Source organism: Thamnophis sirtalis, unplaced genomic scaffold (genome assembly GCF_051295495.1).
Source record: "Thamnophis sirtalis isolate CommonGarterSnake01/CBP01778 unplaced genomic scaffold, rThaSir2_p1.2 scaffold_6, whole genome shotgun sequence".
Classification (NCBI taxonomy): Eukaryota; Metazoa; Chordata; class Lepidosauria; order Squamata; family Natricidae; genus Thamnophis; species Thamnophis sirtalis.
The window spans coordinates 22827352-22841265 of NW_028261386.1; the positions used below are offsets into that span (position 1 = coordinate 22827352).

The window sequence follows — 13914 nt, forward strand, 5'->3', positions numbered from 1 at the left end:
GGACAAATGTATACAAAGCCAGAATTGAGAAGGCAGCAACAGACAGTAAGTGCTGCCTATGCAAAGAAGCTGAGGAAACAGTGGACTACCTATTAAGCTGCTGCAAAAAGATTGCACAGACTGACTATAAGCAGCGGCATGACAAAATAGCAGCAATGGTGCACTGGAAGATTTGTAAGAGATATCACTTGGTACTGTGCCCAAGAATTTTACAAAATACATCAAGAAATTGCAGCTTCCTGCAATAACACCAGCAGAACTGAAAAAAAACCTGGACTACTCAGAACATTGTACATTTTAAGAAGATATTTGGTTGATACCTTGGATGCTGGCAGCAACCCATATCAACCATCAGCGCCAGTCAGCGATATTTGTGATACATTTTTAAATGTCCAGTTGACTGAGTTTCATGTTTAATGAATAAAGTATATAATAATAATAACAACAACAACAGCAGAAGCAGCAACAACAATGATAATAATACCAGTAAAAAGGGGGAATAAAGAAGATAAGGATAAATAATAATACTACAATCACACTAAAAAGGTAAAGGTTTCCCTGTTAGTCATGTCCTAATCTAGGACACGGTGCTCATCTCCTTTGCATAACTAGTTACATATATTGTCCTGAAAACCTTAAACTAGCCTTTGGAAATACTTATTTCTGGTTTTTGGGGACAGTATAGAACAAGTATTACATGTAATTTCTTACAAAGTTGAAGCTGGAATGTCTTGGTACCTAAAGTAGTATAAGTAGGTAAATATAATTGGATGCTTTTTAATTTTTATTTTATTTTCCTAGCTTATATGATGTCTTAATCACAACTGACTGTCAGAAGCTTATACATCTGAGTGCACTCTTGGTATTAAAAACACGAATAACAAAAAAGTAACTAAAATGAAATGCACAAAGGAGCAGCCCAGTCTTCCTGTGGCAGGGAAAAAAATTAAAATAATCTTTTCTATAAGGTTATTTGATGGAATATTTATGTTTATACTTCTCAGATGTACTGCATTTGTGTGCGTTCTTTATGTGAATGTTTTCATGCTGCTTTGTTGATTTACTTGTTTTATTTTACTTTGTAGGGATAGATTTCAAGATCAAAACAGTTGAATTGCAAGGAAAGAAGATAAAGCTACAGATATGGTAAGTGACTAACTGTTTGACATTCAAAATACTTTATGTGATTTTTATTAGCTACATTTGGCTTGTCTGGTTAATATATCTAATCAAGATACATCATTATTTAACCATGATGATTCACTGTAGCTAATTATTACAGCAAAAAAAATCATAAAATCAGATCAGTCATACTGACTGATCTGGTTGACAACAACCAACATGACTTTGACTACAATTCCAGGCTCAATTATGGTCGTAATTGAGGACTACCTATATCATATGTACTAATAAAGTGACTACATTGCCTATAACACTGAATCTTCTCTCCTAGTTTTTTAATAATAACATTGATAACTTTTTAATTTTAGAAAGTTTTTAATATTGTTTATTTTATGATCTCTTCATTTTTTTTGTACACCATCCAGCGTTACCATTTTGAGAGATGGGCAGCTACATAAATATGAAGAAATAAATTTAAAATCCCTGATTTAAGATCCTCTAATCTTTTAAAAAATAAAAAAATTGGTGTAGTCGTTAATATAAAAAATGATGGCAGCTATAGAGATCAAGAAAAACTAAATATCTCAAAAGTCCTCTTCTCCCACAAACGTATATAAAAGGAACATAAGCAATGCTATAACCTATATATTTTGCAGCTACCCTGTTCCCTGAAAATAAGACCTCCCTGGATAATAAGCCCAATTGGGCTTTTGAGTGCATGCGCAAAAATAAGCCCTCCCCCAAAATATTGCAACACAGCAGCAGCCATGAGGTAACCACTCTCGCCGCCTCCTACACTTCAAAAATAATATGACCTCCCCGAAAATAAGGCTCAGCACTTATTTCGGGGGTCAAAAGAAAGGGAAAACGAGGTAGTCATTCTAGAGAAATCACACTCAGTGCAAATTGAATGTGAATTATAATTTCATTAAATTTAATAACAAATAGCATTATAGTTCCAAATGCTATTCTTTCACTGACCTACAGTTACTTTTTGCTTAACAACGCTAATTGGGACTGAATGTCTATGGAGATTCTCGTTCATCCGAGTCATGGTTGTCCCAAAGGTGCTTTTTCAAGAGGCAACTGGACTTTCTGATTTTTCTCTGAAAACATTATACTTTTCATCCAAGAAGCTTCTTCAGCTTTCAGCTCTCAAGAGCTGAAGAAGCTTCTTGGGTGAACATGTTCATACCCTGCAATGAACCATAGTGTGGTTTGTTGGTGTCACCTTAACATATTTTCATTGTAGTAGTTGTAAATGCTAGTAGTTAATGAGAGTAATGAGTACTTAGAGAGTTGCATGAATTCAGCTAATGAGCCATTAAACAATGGTTAATTGCTTAGAGTGAACTTTCTTTGACTTTAGAGTAGTATGTGCAAAGGGGAAAAAGCTCCCACTACATGCTTATTCCAGCTGATGTTACTTATTCAAGGATCTTACTTTTCTTTAAATTTAATTGTATTTTATTTCTCTCTAAATTTTTAAGATACAAAATAAGAAGGTATGTGACAGAAGGAATGCTTGACAAAAGTTTTTAGGAAAATATACACTATTTGCATAAAGGTCTGTTAGTTAAATTTACAGGTAGTTCCTTGCTTAATAACAGTAATTGGGACTGGCATTTAGATTTGTTTTTGTTAGACCTATATTCCATCCTTCTCCTTGAAGCTTAAGGCAATCTATAACATCCTTCATCCTCCAAGTTTTCTTCATAATTTTCCTCCCACAGCAATCTATTTCTGAAAAATGATTGAGCTGAGACTAGCCCAAACTAATTGGGTAAGTTTCCATGGTACTGCATTGATTCTCTTGTGAATTACTAACTGTAATTCCAATGAATTGCCCTTACTTACCTGTTTGTTTGTTGGTTGGTTTATTTGCTCCCCATCTCACCTCCGGCCAATACTTATAAAAGAAACATCAAATTTGACATATGGAACAAAATGTTATCAGAGCACTGACATTTATTTTTAAATACTTTTGTGAAGATATGCTTCCAGTAATTCTGGAAGACTCATGATTATAAATTAATCATCTTGCTCTTTCTTTATTAAAATTAGTGGCCACAATTTGTAATATCTAAACTAGATGTCACTTCATTCATTTTTAAAAGGGAAAACATTTCTTGGAATTGTAGAAAAAACTCTAGATTTCAAGATAGTTCGCTTCTGTGCAAGAAAGACTACTTTGTATTTCAGAGAATAGCAATCATGTTTTTGCATTTATACTATCTTATTGCTATCAATTTAAGACTGTTGCATTTATAAAATTATCTCCCCTGTAAAATCATTCTCTGTGGTATCATGATGTACTCAAGCTTAAGTTTGTCTGCTATTTTGCCTTTGCTTCTATCTTTGTTGTTTTATTCATACAATTACAATATTCAATAATTATATGAATCTGTTGGTTATCTTAAAATTTCAAGTACTTGAGCCTCTAAGCTATCCATAGGTCATGCATCTCATTTAGAGAAAATGTGAGTACAGTGTCTCATGTTTTCCCATTTTTCCAGCCAACAATACATTTCATGATTCATTATGAAAACAAGTAATTTCTTCCAACTTTCTTTTGTTTTCCTAATGAATCATGAAATGTATTGTAAAACTTGACAAAGTAATTGCTTTATATGATTGTACCGTCTTAATTGAAATCTAGATCTCTCTTAGTCCTGAACAAAATGAATTGTGAACCACATTACAGCAAGAAAGGCAAAATCAAATCCATCACAATTCCAACTGAAATGAAGTTGAAAAAAATAATCCCTCCTGTCTAGGAGCCCCGGATATTCTGCAGTTTTACAAATCATATAATCTAGATTACAATTCAAGGAGCTCTATACATTGCATTAAGGAATAGACTAGTAAAAGTCTGTATTTCTATGAGGAGGTATTGCTCATAAAGCACTTTCCAAAGTTGTAAACTATTTTTTAAAAATAAATAAATTAGGTGATTGGAATATATTATGGTAAGTGGGAAAAATTGTTATTGCAGCAGTTACTTCATCAGTTGTACAAAGTACAGGTAACATATTTGAGCTCAAAATTTCCATTGCTAAGCAAGAGAATTGTTAAGTAGGCTTTGCCCCATTTTGTGATCTTTCTTGCATAGTTGTTAACTGAATCGCTGTAACTGTGAAGTTAGTAAAACATTTGTTTGATTGATTAATTTGATTTGACTCCATTTTATTTGATTGCTGCAGAGTTAGGTGAATTTGGCTTCCTCATTAACTTTGCTTCTCAAAAAGGTCACAAAATGTATCCCATGACCCTGGGACACTGCAATTGTCATAAATACATGCCAGTTGTCAAGCATCTGAACCATGGGGATGTCGGAATTGTGAAAAATGGTCATAAGTCACTTTTTTCAGGGCCATTGTAAGTTTGAATGGTCACTAAATGAATGGTTGCAAGTCAAGGACTACATGTATTTGTCTGAGAACTCAAAAACTGATGAAGGCTTTACAGGAATTCTCCGCACTTCCACCTACCCCTGAAGTCAGATAGTTCCATCCCTGTTAATGTTCCAGAAATCCCTCAAGACTTAGTTATGTCACCAGGCCTGGAAGTCCCAGGAAACCAGATACATTTTAGATGACTCCACTGTGGTTGATACATTCACTTTGTAGTTCTCGTAGAATTTACATTTTTAATAATTAAATGTTTATATTTTTATAATTATTTTTATATATATTTGTTGCTTTACTTGATTGTTGTATGCCTCCAAGAGTTGCTTTTTGCAACATGAGCCACCATAAAAGTTGGATAAATAAATAAATAAACACATTGTAAGACATATTTCTTCAGAAGAGTTCAAATCTAAAAATTATCTAGGTGTTACAACTGGTTTACTCATTTTCTCCCCTACCAATATTTTTCACCATTCTGTTAGACTCTTCAATGTTTCATTGCTTTTCTTTACAGGGACACAGCAGGACAAGAGCGATTCCATACCATTACCACCTCCTACTATAGAGGTGCCATGGGAATCATGCTAGTGTATGATATCACCAATGCCAAAAGCTTTGAAAACATCAGCAAATGGCTTAGAAACATAGATGAGGTAAGCAGTTTAGTGCAGGTTGGTGCAAAACTAGTGCTTGCAAAGAAATTAACTAAATATCTTTTCATTCCTGACTTTTCATCTTTTGTGGGGGGGGGGGGAATGTGGTCCTGATGTGTTCAGATGGATGCCTGTTTATTACGGAAGAATCGGAAAGAGTTTGACACTATACATGATCCCAGGGGATTTAAATGCCATCTGCCTAAAATTTGAACATATATACTGAATGTGTCAGCATTCTTTTGTTGTTGCTTTTTACAGACTTTAGATATGTAAGAATTATATCATGTACAGTACTTAATACATTTACGTATATGCCGTTTTATTTCTCAAAATAATTAACTTTAAGATACTAAAACAGTAAAATCAAGAGGAAATGAAAATAAGGGGATGTTGCCACAGAGTCAGGTATGGGAAGGTAAAGAAAATAATTTTTTAAAATCTATCACAGACCAATCTTGGTTCTTAAAAGATATTAGGCATAATAGTATCCTTTGAGGCAATCTTGCTTTTTGGAGTGAATAACCTAACTATTTTCCTCATAGCTAGTATTACATATTACATACTAGTAATCTTCATATTTAAATTTGCGGCTTGGACTTTCAGAGATTTTGCATCATAAATCAAAAATGATGGCCAAGACTTGAGCAATTATTGTCTCAAAGCAATGAGGGGATAAATGAGGAATGATTTTGCTAAGACGTAGTAATAACAATTGATGGCTTGAAACTATTAAGGAGATTGGATGATAGGACTATTTTTTAGAACTGTGTTTAGGCAGGATAAACTTGATTTATAATAAACTAAGTGAACTATCCAGCCAAAATATAGTACATCTTTTACCTGATGCAGATGCAGTTAAGATACAATATCCTATCCAATCACCTCCAAGTCACACTATTTCCCAGTTCGTATTAATTTATTATATTATAGATTTCACCAATTTAGATGTGTTTAGACCATGCAGGATCACAGTAAAATTGTACCCAATAAAAGAGTATAATCTGAAGCATATCCGTCTTGGCAAAGTGTCTATATAACTTTAGTGTATATTATTATATTCTTTACAATTGAGTACCATTATTTTCTGATTTTGATCTGTAGTACATTTAGTTACCTATTTTACTTAAATAACAACTGCCCAAGCCCAAAAAATGAAATGGAAGGGGTTGTAAATTTCATTCACGCCCTCTGAGCTTAACTTTCATAGGGTGATTAATAGAATGCTGTACAGAAATATAAAATGTCATTCTCTGATTGTACCCTAGCATGCTAATGAAGATGTGGAGAGAATGCTTTTAGGAAACAAATGTGATATGGATGACAAAAGAGTGGTACCTAAAGCAAAAGGTGAACAGGTAAGTACCACATCAGCAATTTTCTGCATTGGTAGTGCAGATAATAGAGGAAAATAAATCTTAGGTTTCCCTTAAGCCAATGGTTAGCATTATTTTGGTGGCTAGAAGATTACTGGTGTGTTTAGTGAGGCTGAATCCTGCTAGGTTAATGTGATCATATTATATGTTTTGATACGCCTGGGAATAGGGTTAATTGTAATGTGTTTAATAACTGTTGTAATTTTTAGCAAGCAATGGACTGAAAGTTTTAAAACTTCTAATTGACAAAAATGTCACAATGTGGAATACTTTACAGTCCTGGTGTTAGAAATTTATTGCTGGAGGGTTCCCCCCAATTTGGAATGTTGGTTTGATTTTTATTTTTTAAAGTTCTAAGATATGGTGTTCTTTTGTATAACATTTTACAATTGACAGGAAAAGTATTTTCTCAGAGTCTGTGCTATCTTTATATTCCTGTGAGAGCATAATCTATTATTTAACTAGCATTTTAAATTGTACATATATTAATTATGCTTTGCTAAAATGTTTTTAAAATGTGTTGTTTTGTTATATATACTTTGGGACAGACTTAGAAGTTGTTCTGCTAAATTTGCAAATCATCTTTTAATGTGTTTATGATTATGATTTTTTTAAAGTGTGTTTTGACAATATGTCTGAGCAAGTTCACATTTGCTGATGTGTATCATTTTCCAGAAAGAATTTGTAACAAGTCTAATGTTTTTCCCCCCTTTTGGTCTAGATTGCAAGGGAGCATGGTATTAGGTTTTTCGAAACTAGTGCAAAAGCAAATATAAACATTGAGAAGGCATTCCTCACGTTAGCAGAAGACATTCTTCGAAAGGTAACTGCAATCTTTAGCAGAAAATGGGGTGGCAGGAACATTAAAATACTGAATATGGTTTGAGATCCTGACTTATTAGTAGTATCAGTCTTGCCCATAGCTACCATGCACCAGAATGTCATTGGTAAAACATGAAGAGCAAGGGAAATGATGCCTGCATTCTGGGAAGAGTTTGAGCCCATTACTCTAAAACAGTGTTTCTCGCTGGCTGGGGAATTCTGGGAGTTGAGGTCCAAACATCTTCAAGTAGCCAAGGTTGAGAAACACTGCTCTAAAAGAAGTGACCAAGTCATTGGGGCTATGAGTTTTGTCATCTACAAAAAAGTTTGTGAACCCTTTGCAATTCTCAATGTTTCTGCATAAATATGACCTACAACATGATCTGATTATCCCCACAGGTTCTAAAACTAGATAAAGAGAACCCGATTAAACAAATGAGTCGAAAACATACATGTTTATTTAATTAAGGTGCAGACATGGTTTTTCATAAAAAGCTTTGGGATAATGTGTTGGCTGAACCCAATAAGGTTATCTGTTGGACATGAAGTTGTCTTTAGGGGGCACCAGGAATTTCTGTGTTGGTTTTATCCTTTTTGTTTTGTTGTTGTTTGTAAGCCACCAGGGTTATATATTGAAGTAGGGTAGCCATATTGAAGTTTAAAATATATTTTATGTTATTTAACAAATTTATATAATTCCCCATCCTACGAATGGTGACTTTGGACAGTGAACACATAATGATGAAAACACTCAAATGCACATTAAAAAACAAAGCCTAACATTGCAGGACTGTACATTTGACTGTACAGCCATTTTGTATGCTCACCATGGGATGCCCTTCCAAGATTGACGACAGAATCAAATTTTAAGGGCTTTCCAGAAGGCCAACAGAGATGGAGCTAACCTCAGGGGGAACAAGGTTCTACAGCGTAAAAGTCATATATGTGATGGAGCTCTCTACTAGACAGCACCCATAGCATACCCCATTGAAATAAGTTCATGTAATTGGGAAGAGACAATTCCTCAAATAACCTGGTATAATTTACATAAATAAATGGGAGACACCATTCCACCAATATAGACTAACTTCAAAACTGGGGTGATAATACAAAGTAATGGCATTTTCCTAAGGCCCATAAAAATTAGAGTGTAGCTGAATAGTAATTATTTCAGTAGTTATCTTTGTATGGTTTTATGTACCTAAAAAGTTGAATTTCTGTTAAAAAAAATTTCTTGACTACTACAGGTAGTCCTTGACTTATGACCAAAATTGAGCCCAATTTTTCTGTTGTTAAGTGAGTTTGCCCCATTTTATGGCCTGTCTTGCCATGGTTGTTAAGTGAATCACTGCAGTTGATGAGTTACTAATCCAGTTAAGTCACTCTGGCTTCCCCATTGACTTTGTTTATCAAAAGGTGATCACATGACCTTGGGACAGAGCAATGGTCATAAGTATGAACCCGTTGCCAAGCATCTTAATTTTGATCACTTGATCATGCTACAAAGGGGGTAACTGTGAAAAATTGTCATAAGTCACTTTTTTCAGTGCCATTATAACTTTGACTACCTGCACTATTGTGGGCTCAACTTTGTTGCTCCTATGATTGTGAAATGTGGCTTAACTCTTATATTGCTTCTTTATTGCAGACCCCTGTAAAAGAGCCCAACAGTGAAAATGTAGATATCAGCAGTGGAGGTGGTGTGACAGGCTGGAAGACCAAGTGCTGCTGAATGTGTTCCTCTCACCAAGCACCACCCATCACCCCTCCTCTTCTTGCTGTGGAATAAACCACTTGGCCCATTTTTAACCTTAAATATTTTTCTCCTCATCTTAACATGGCTCCACCTTTCTTTTGTTCTTCTGTTAGGGAGCACTCACTGACTATAATTTTCTTGAAACAAACTGTATTAAAATCATGTCTGACGTTATTTTTAATGTACCAGCTGAACTCAATGCCACACTCTGGTTGTATTATAGCCCAGTCTTAACATTAAATTGTAGAACGACCATTTCAGCTCCAGTCTGCAAACCGTACAAGAATAAAACCTAGCATTAACAGTTTATTTTGTACAACAGTGGGGTTTTATTATGAACACTGTGCTTAAGTCACCATATTTGCATAAGCAAAAAACTCATTCGCCTTGAGTATGTAAATGGGGTTTATTTTGTCCTGTGCCTTATGTGGAAAGGAACATAAGTTCTTCCCCTCCCCACTTTTTTTCTGTTCTGGTGGAAGCAAGACAGAAGATCAAATTCTACTGTGGTGACTTTACTATGATTGATGTAGAGGATTGAGGACAAAGGGGTTAGAGCAAGCTATTCCAATCTGCTTGATGTCTCTTTTCCTGTTGGTTTAAATTCTGACTAGTTCCTGCTGCCATTTTTTTTCCTCTTTAGCAGTCTCCCTCCCTCCCCTTTTTTTTGCCTGCATGCCAGTTTTATTTTTTTTATATATAGCGTGAAGTGTTAAGAGATGGCAATACAGTATGATTGCCAAATTTAATTCGAAGTACAGATCACAAATCTTTCTGAGGTAAAACGTGAAGTATTTACTAACCTTTGTCTAGCAACTGTCAGACCAATTACTATTTCTCCCTTCCTTCCTGCATAGTTGTTGGGGTTTATGATATGGAAGAGTTAATTGCATGCACTAGTTTTCTATGGAGGATGATGTGGCTGTCTTCAATCTTTGTGTATGACTATACCATGTGGTTCCCAAATCTACAGCCATTCATAAAAGAATTTGGTTTTCTTTGCTGCTCCAGGCAGGTGACTCAGTAGCCTAGTCAATATTTAAAATGTGGGGGAGGGGGGAGAAAGAGGGCAAGTAAGTTTGAATGATCACACCCCTAGAATGTTTTCCTTCTGTGTTAAGTTCTTCACAATAAAAAAATCCCTTGTTTACAAACCTGGGCAATTGTAACTTCTTTCAACTAATACTGAAGAATATTAAGCATAAATATCACTTTAAATTTTCAGCTTAAGGAAGCAAGTATTCTCTGCTTTGCGGGGGTCCCACAGGAACGGGCCTTGCTTTTCTGGTTTCCCGATTTGCCTCTCATTCTAGATCTGCTAGAAATGTCATTTAGACACCTATATTTAAACAACAGAGAGGTGTTCAGTTTTGAAAATGAACAGGGGTCAAGGGCTTGTATCTTCTGAGGCTCATGTTAAATTTGGGTGCCTTGCTGAGTCATTCTTTTCACCACTTGGCCTGTCTGTAAAAGGATTTCCTGGCAAATTCCTCTCCCCCCCCCCCCCTAGTCTCAGAGACAAGCTTGAGACAACCTTTTTGCACTTGTTTTTAGAAAATTTCCTCTACTAATTAAATCGGCTGATGAGGCTGACTAATTTTAATAAAATGGAAGTGTTGGAACTCTAGCCTTGATCTGGTTTCATAATAATTTTCCTGTCTCCTTTCCCTTATGCTTGGGAATTGATTCCTATCCTGTTTGTTAATCAGTCCCAGGTGAGTGGCTGTTAAAGTTAAAGGCAGAAACCAGGGACTTGAGGGGACAAATCAATGCAGTTCTGTTCCTCACATATTGATGTATTGATTAGTGTTGTAAATAGAAATTGTTACCTTTTTCAGATCTGCACTTTCTAACATTATCAAAAAGGGAATATAGAGTGTGCATAATTTTTTGTATAATCTTTGTTTAAAGTGTGTGCTTTTTATTTGCTTCCTTGGGCTTGGCCCTCCTGTATTAGTCTCTTTAAGAACCTTTGTAAAAGCTGTGTTCATTAAGCACCAGGTAGTTAATCAAAACAGTCCACTCTCTGGTACTACTAGATGAAAAATCATACTCTACTTAACAAGTTAAATAAACTGAAATATTTCTAGCTGGTCTATTTCTGTTAATAATTGAAAATGTGATTTGGTTTTTATTTTCTAAGTCCCATCATTTATATAATAGTAGGCAAAATAAAGCCATTTCTGGGTGTGCCTTTTTCTTGCTGGAGGGGCTAAAGTACTAGAGGAAAAAACTATTATACATCAGAAAAGAGTTTGTTTAAATCTCATTGCTAAAAATATGAAGTCTAGCTCTCCTTTTGTTTACTCATGTCAGAAAGACTTCCTTGAGTCACATTTGACTTGAGACTGTTAACAGAATATGTACATGAAGTTTTCTTGGCAAGAGCATGAAAATAATATGCTCTTCCAATGTGGTAAAGAAGAGCATCTTAAGGACAATTGGTAACTAAATAAAATATCTTAACTTTGATCTCTTGTGTTGTGGCAACTTGGTTGGGAGAGTTAATTGAAAGTTAATCCTCCTAGCTTTTCTAAGGTGATTTTCCAGTATAAATGGAAAGACTGGAGCAAGTATGTTTGTTCTGCTCCTGATTTTCTATTATGTACAGTGGGACAAGTGGCTGGTTAGCTTTCTCCATTTTGTCAGTGATAAATCTAAAATTCCCTTCAATTTGCTCTGTCAGCTGATGTTAAGAGTGATACCAGCCATTGCAAAGCATGTAATGAGAACAAGGTATTCAACAAGGTATTCTTAGATGGGAAAGGATTGAACAAAACTTGGAAAGGTTGATAATGGATACAAGGGGTATGGATAACAGGGAAAACAAGATTGAAGACTGAATAAAGTTCTGAATAAAGTAAACACAATGGCCAAGGAAGCATACTTTAAACCTTTTGATATATCCACACTTATCTTGTAGTACCTACTTGGAGATTTCACACCTGGCCCTAAGCACAATCTTTCTATTTCTAGTACTTCCACAGATAGTCTTCATACTAAGTAGTAGCAATTTTAAAAATGCTAGTATCTCTCTTCCAGCAACCACCAGATAGCTGCCTTCTATCAAGACTTAATAGACCACTTTCATTTCTGTTGCTTCAATATACAGCTTAACTCATCTTTCTTGCCTTATATCTGTTTATTGTACCAATATTTATGAACATCAATTCATAAATATTTCTTTCCTATTCCTTGGTAGCAGCTCTCTGAATTCTCAAGCAGAAACAGTGAGAATAAGTTTGATTTTTCCCATGACCTCCCTCAGTAATTTACTTGGAAAATTGCAACAGTTGAAGTTTTCTGTGTGCAGAACAGTAGCTTTCTTCTGCTACTTGGTGTTTTCTTCCTTCTCATTTTTCCCTTTTGTGACAGCGTCTCTAGGTTCCTTCTCTGTAACACATGTTCTCAGGCATATTTGCTTGGAAGCAACTAACTTGACCTCAAGCAGAATCACTGTGGGATATCCTTAAACTTAGCAGAATTCACTTTAACAGCAGAGGGTGCTGCTCTTCCATTTGAGAAGAGACCAAGAGTCCCATTTTGCTTAAAGTTGATAGGGCTGCTATTGGTAAGGTTTGAATCCAGCCTTAATGCCATATGCTCAGCACTTATATATTACTCTCCTGATTAAGACTACAGATTTGGTATGATAATTTTGTAATTTGATTCCCTATTTGCTTATAGGCTGAAGACAATATTAAATACCCCTTTTTAGCAGCTTATTCCAAGAAATGCAGTTTATTTTAACGACATTGTACAACCCTTCCAAAATTCAAAGAAGGGCTGAAGGAGGAGGACACGATTTAAATAACATGGTTGACATAAAGCTACTATTCTGCTGTATAAATCCCAGTTCTTTCATTTGCTTAATTTGCTAGCTGGCATAGAAACTTCAATGTAGTTTGCTTGTACACACTAATTGGAAGACCATCATTCCAAAAGAGACCGAACATAACAAGCTCTGCAAAACTGCCATTCTTGCAAAGTTTATGGAGAGATTAGTTTTAATTTATCAATAATACTGATTCAATTTTTAGATTGCACTATATCAGACTGGATAACATACAAAGCTAAGCTATAAATCATGTTACAACCATACTATGTGGGGTTCATATACTACATTAGGGGTCCCCAACCCTAGATCCGTGAACCGGCACTGGTCCTTGGGATGCAGAAACCAGGCCACACAAACAAGCGGAGCCGCATCCACAGGATGCAGGCAGCACACAAAACTTTGTCCCCTCCGGGCCACAGAAAAACCTCTCTACATGGAACCAGTCCCTGGTGCCGAAAAGATTGGGGGCTGATGTACTACACCATCAGATCAAATAAACCACATAAGAGCTTAATGCAATTTGTGGACATTAGTTGTGGGGTTCTCTGCCTAGGCCAGATTGGTCTTCACATTCTCATTTGTGATCTCTTTCCATTTTTATTCTTCACAATCCAGTGGAATGTTGGAAACAAATTGCATAAAGGTATTAAAGACACTTCAGAAAAGAACCAAATGAGACCAAATATTGGGGTGGGGGGGAGAGAAGCTGACAAAAAAGAAACAGATGTCACTGAAGGCTGTTGAGAAAATGATTACTGAAATTCACCCAGTGCAATTTTAGAAATCAGGCAGTTCTTCAGTGGCTTGGAATTTGCTGATTGCTCCATAAGCCCTCCTCCCTCTACTTAGGTAACCCAAAGTGGATCTACTGAGAGAAATTTAGCGAGGATTCCTGAAGCCATATCTTTGTTCCATCCTGCAATGGTATTTTAGAAGT

At 35.5% G+C, this 13914-nt stretch overlaps 1 protein-coding gene across 1 annotated transcript in view; it reads left to right on the plus strand.

Annotated features, from left to right (window-relative positions):
• RAB10 (RAB10, member RAS oncogene family) overlaps positions 1-11228 on the plus strand; it is a 34709-nt gene extending 23481 nt beyond the window's left edge. Inside the window, exons 2-6 of the mRNA XM_014057289.2 lie at positions 1086-1146; positions 5047-5185; positions 6454-6543; positions 7283-7384; positions 9032-11228. Coding sequence (XP_013912764.1) covers positions 1086-1146; positions 5047-5185; positions 6454-6543; positions 7283-7384; positions 9032-9115 — 476 coding nt within the window. The 3' untranslated portion in view covers positions 9116-11228. The remainder of the gene's footprint in view (positions 1-1085; positions 1147-5046; positions 5186-6453; positions 6544-7282; positions 7385-9031) is intronic.
• The last annotated feature ends 2686 nt before the right edge of the window (positions 11229-13914 follow it).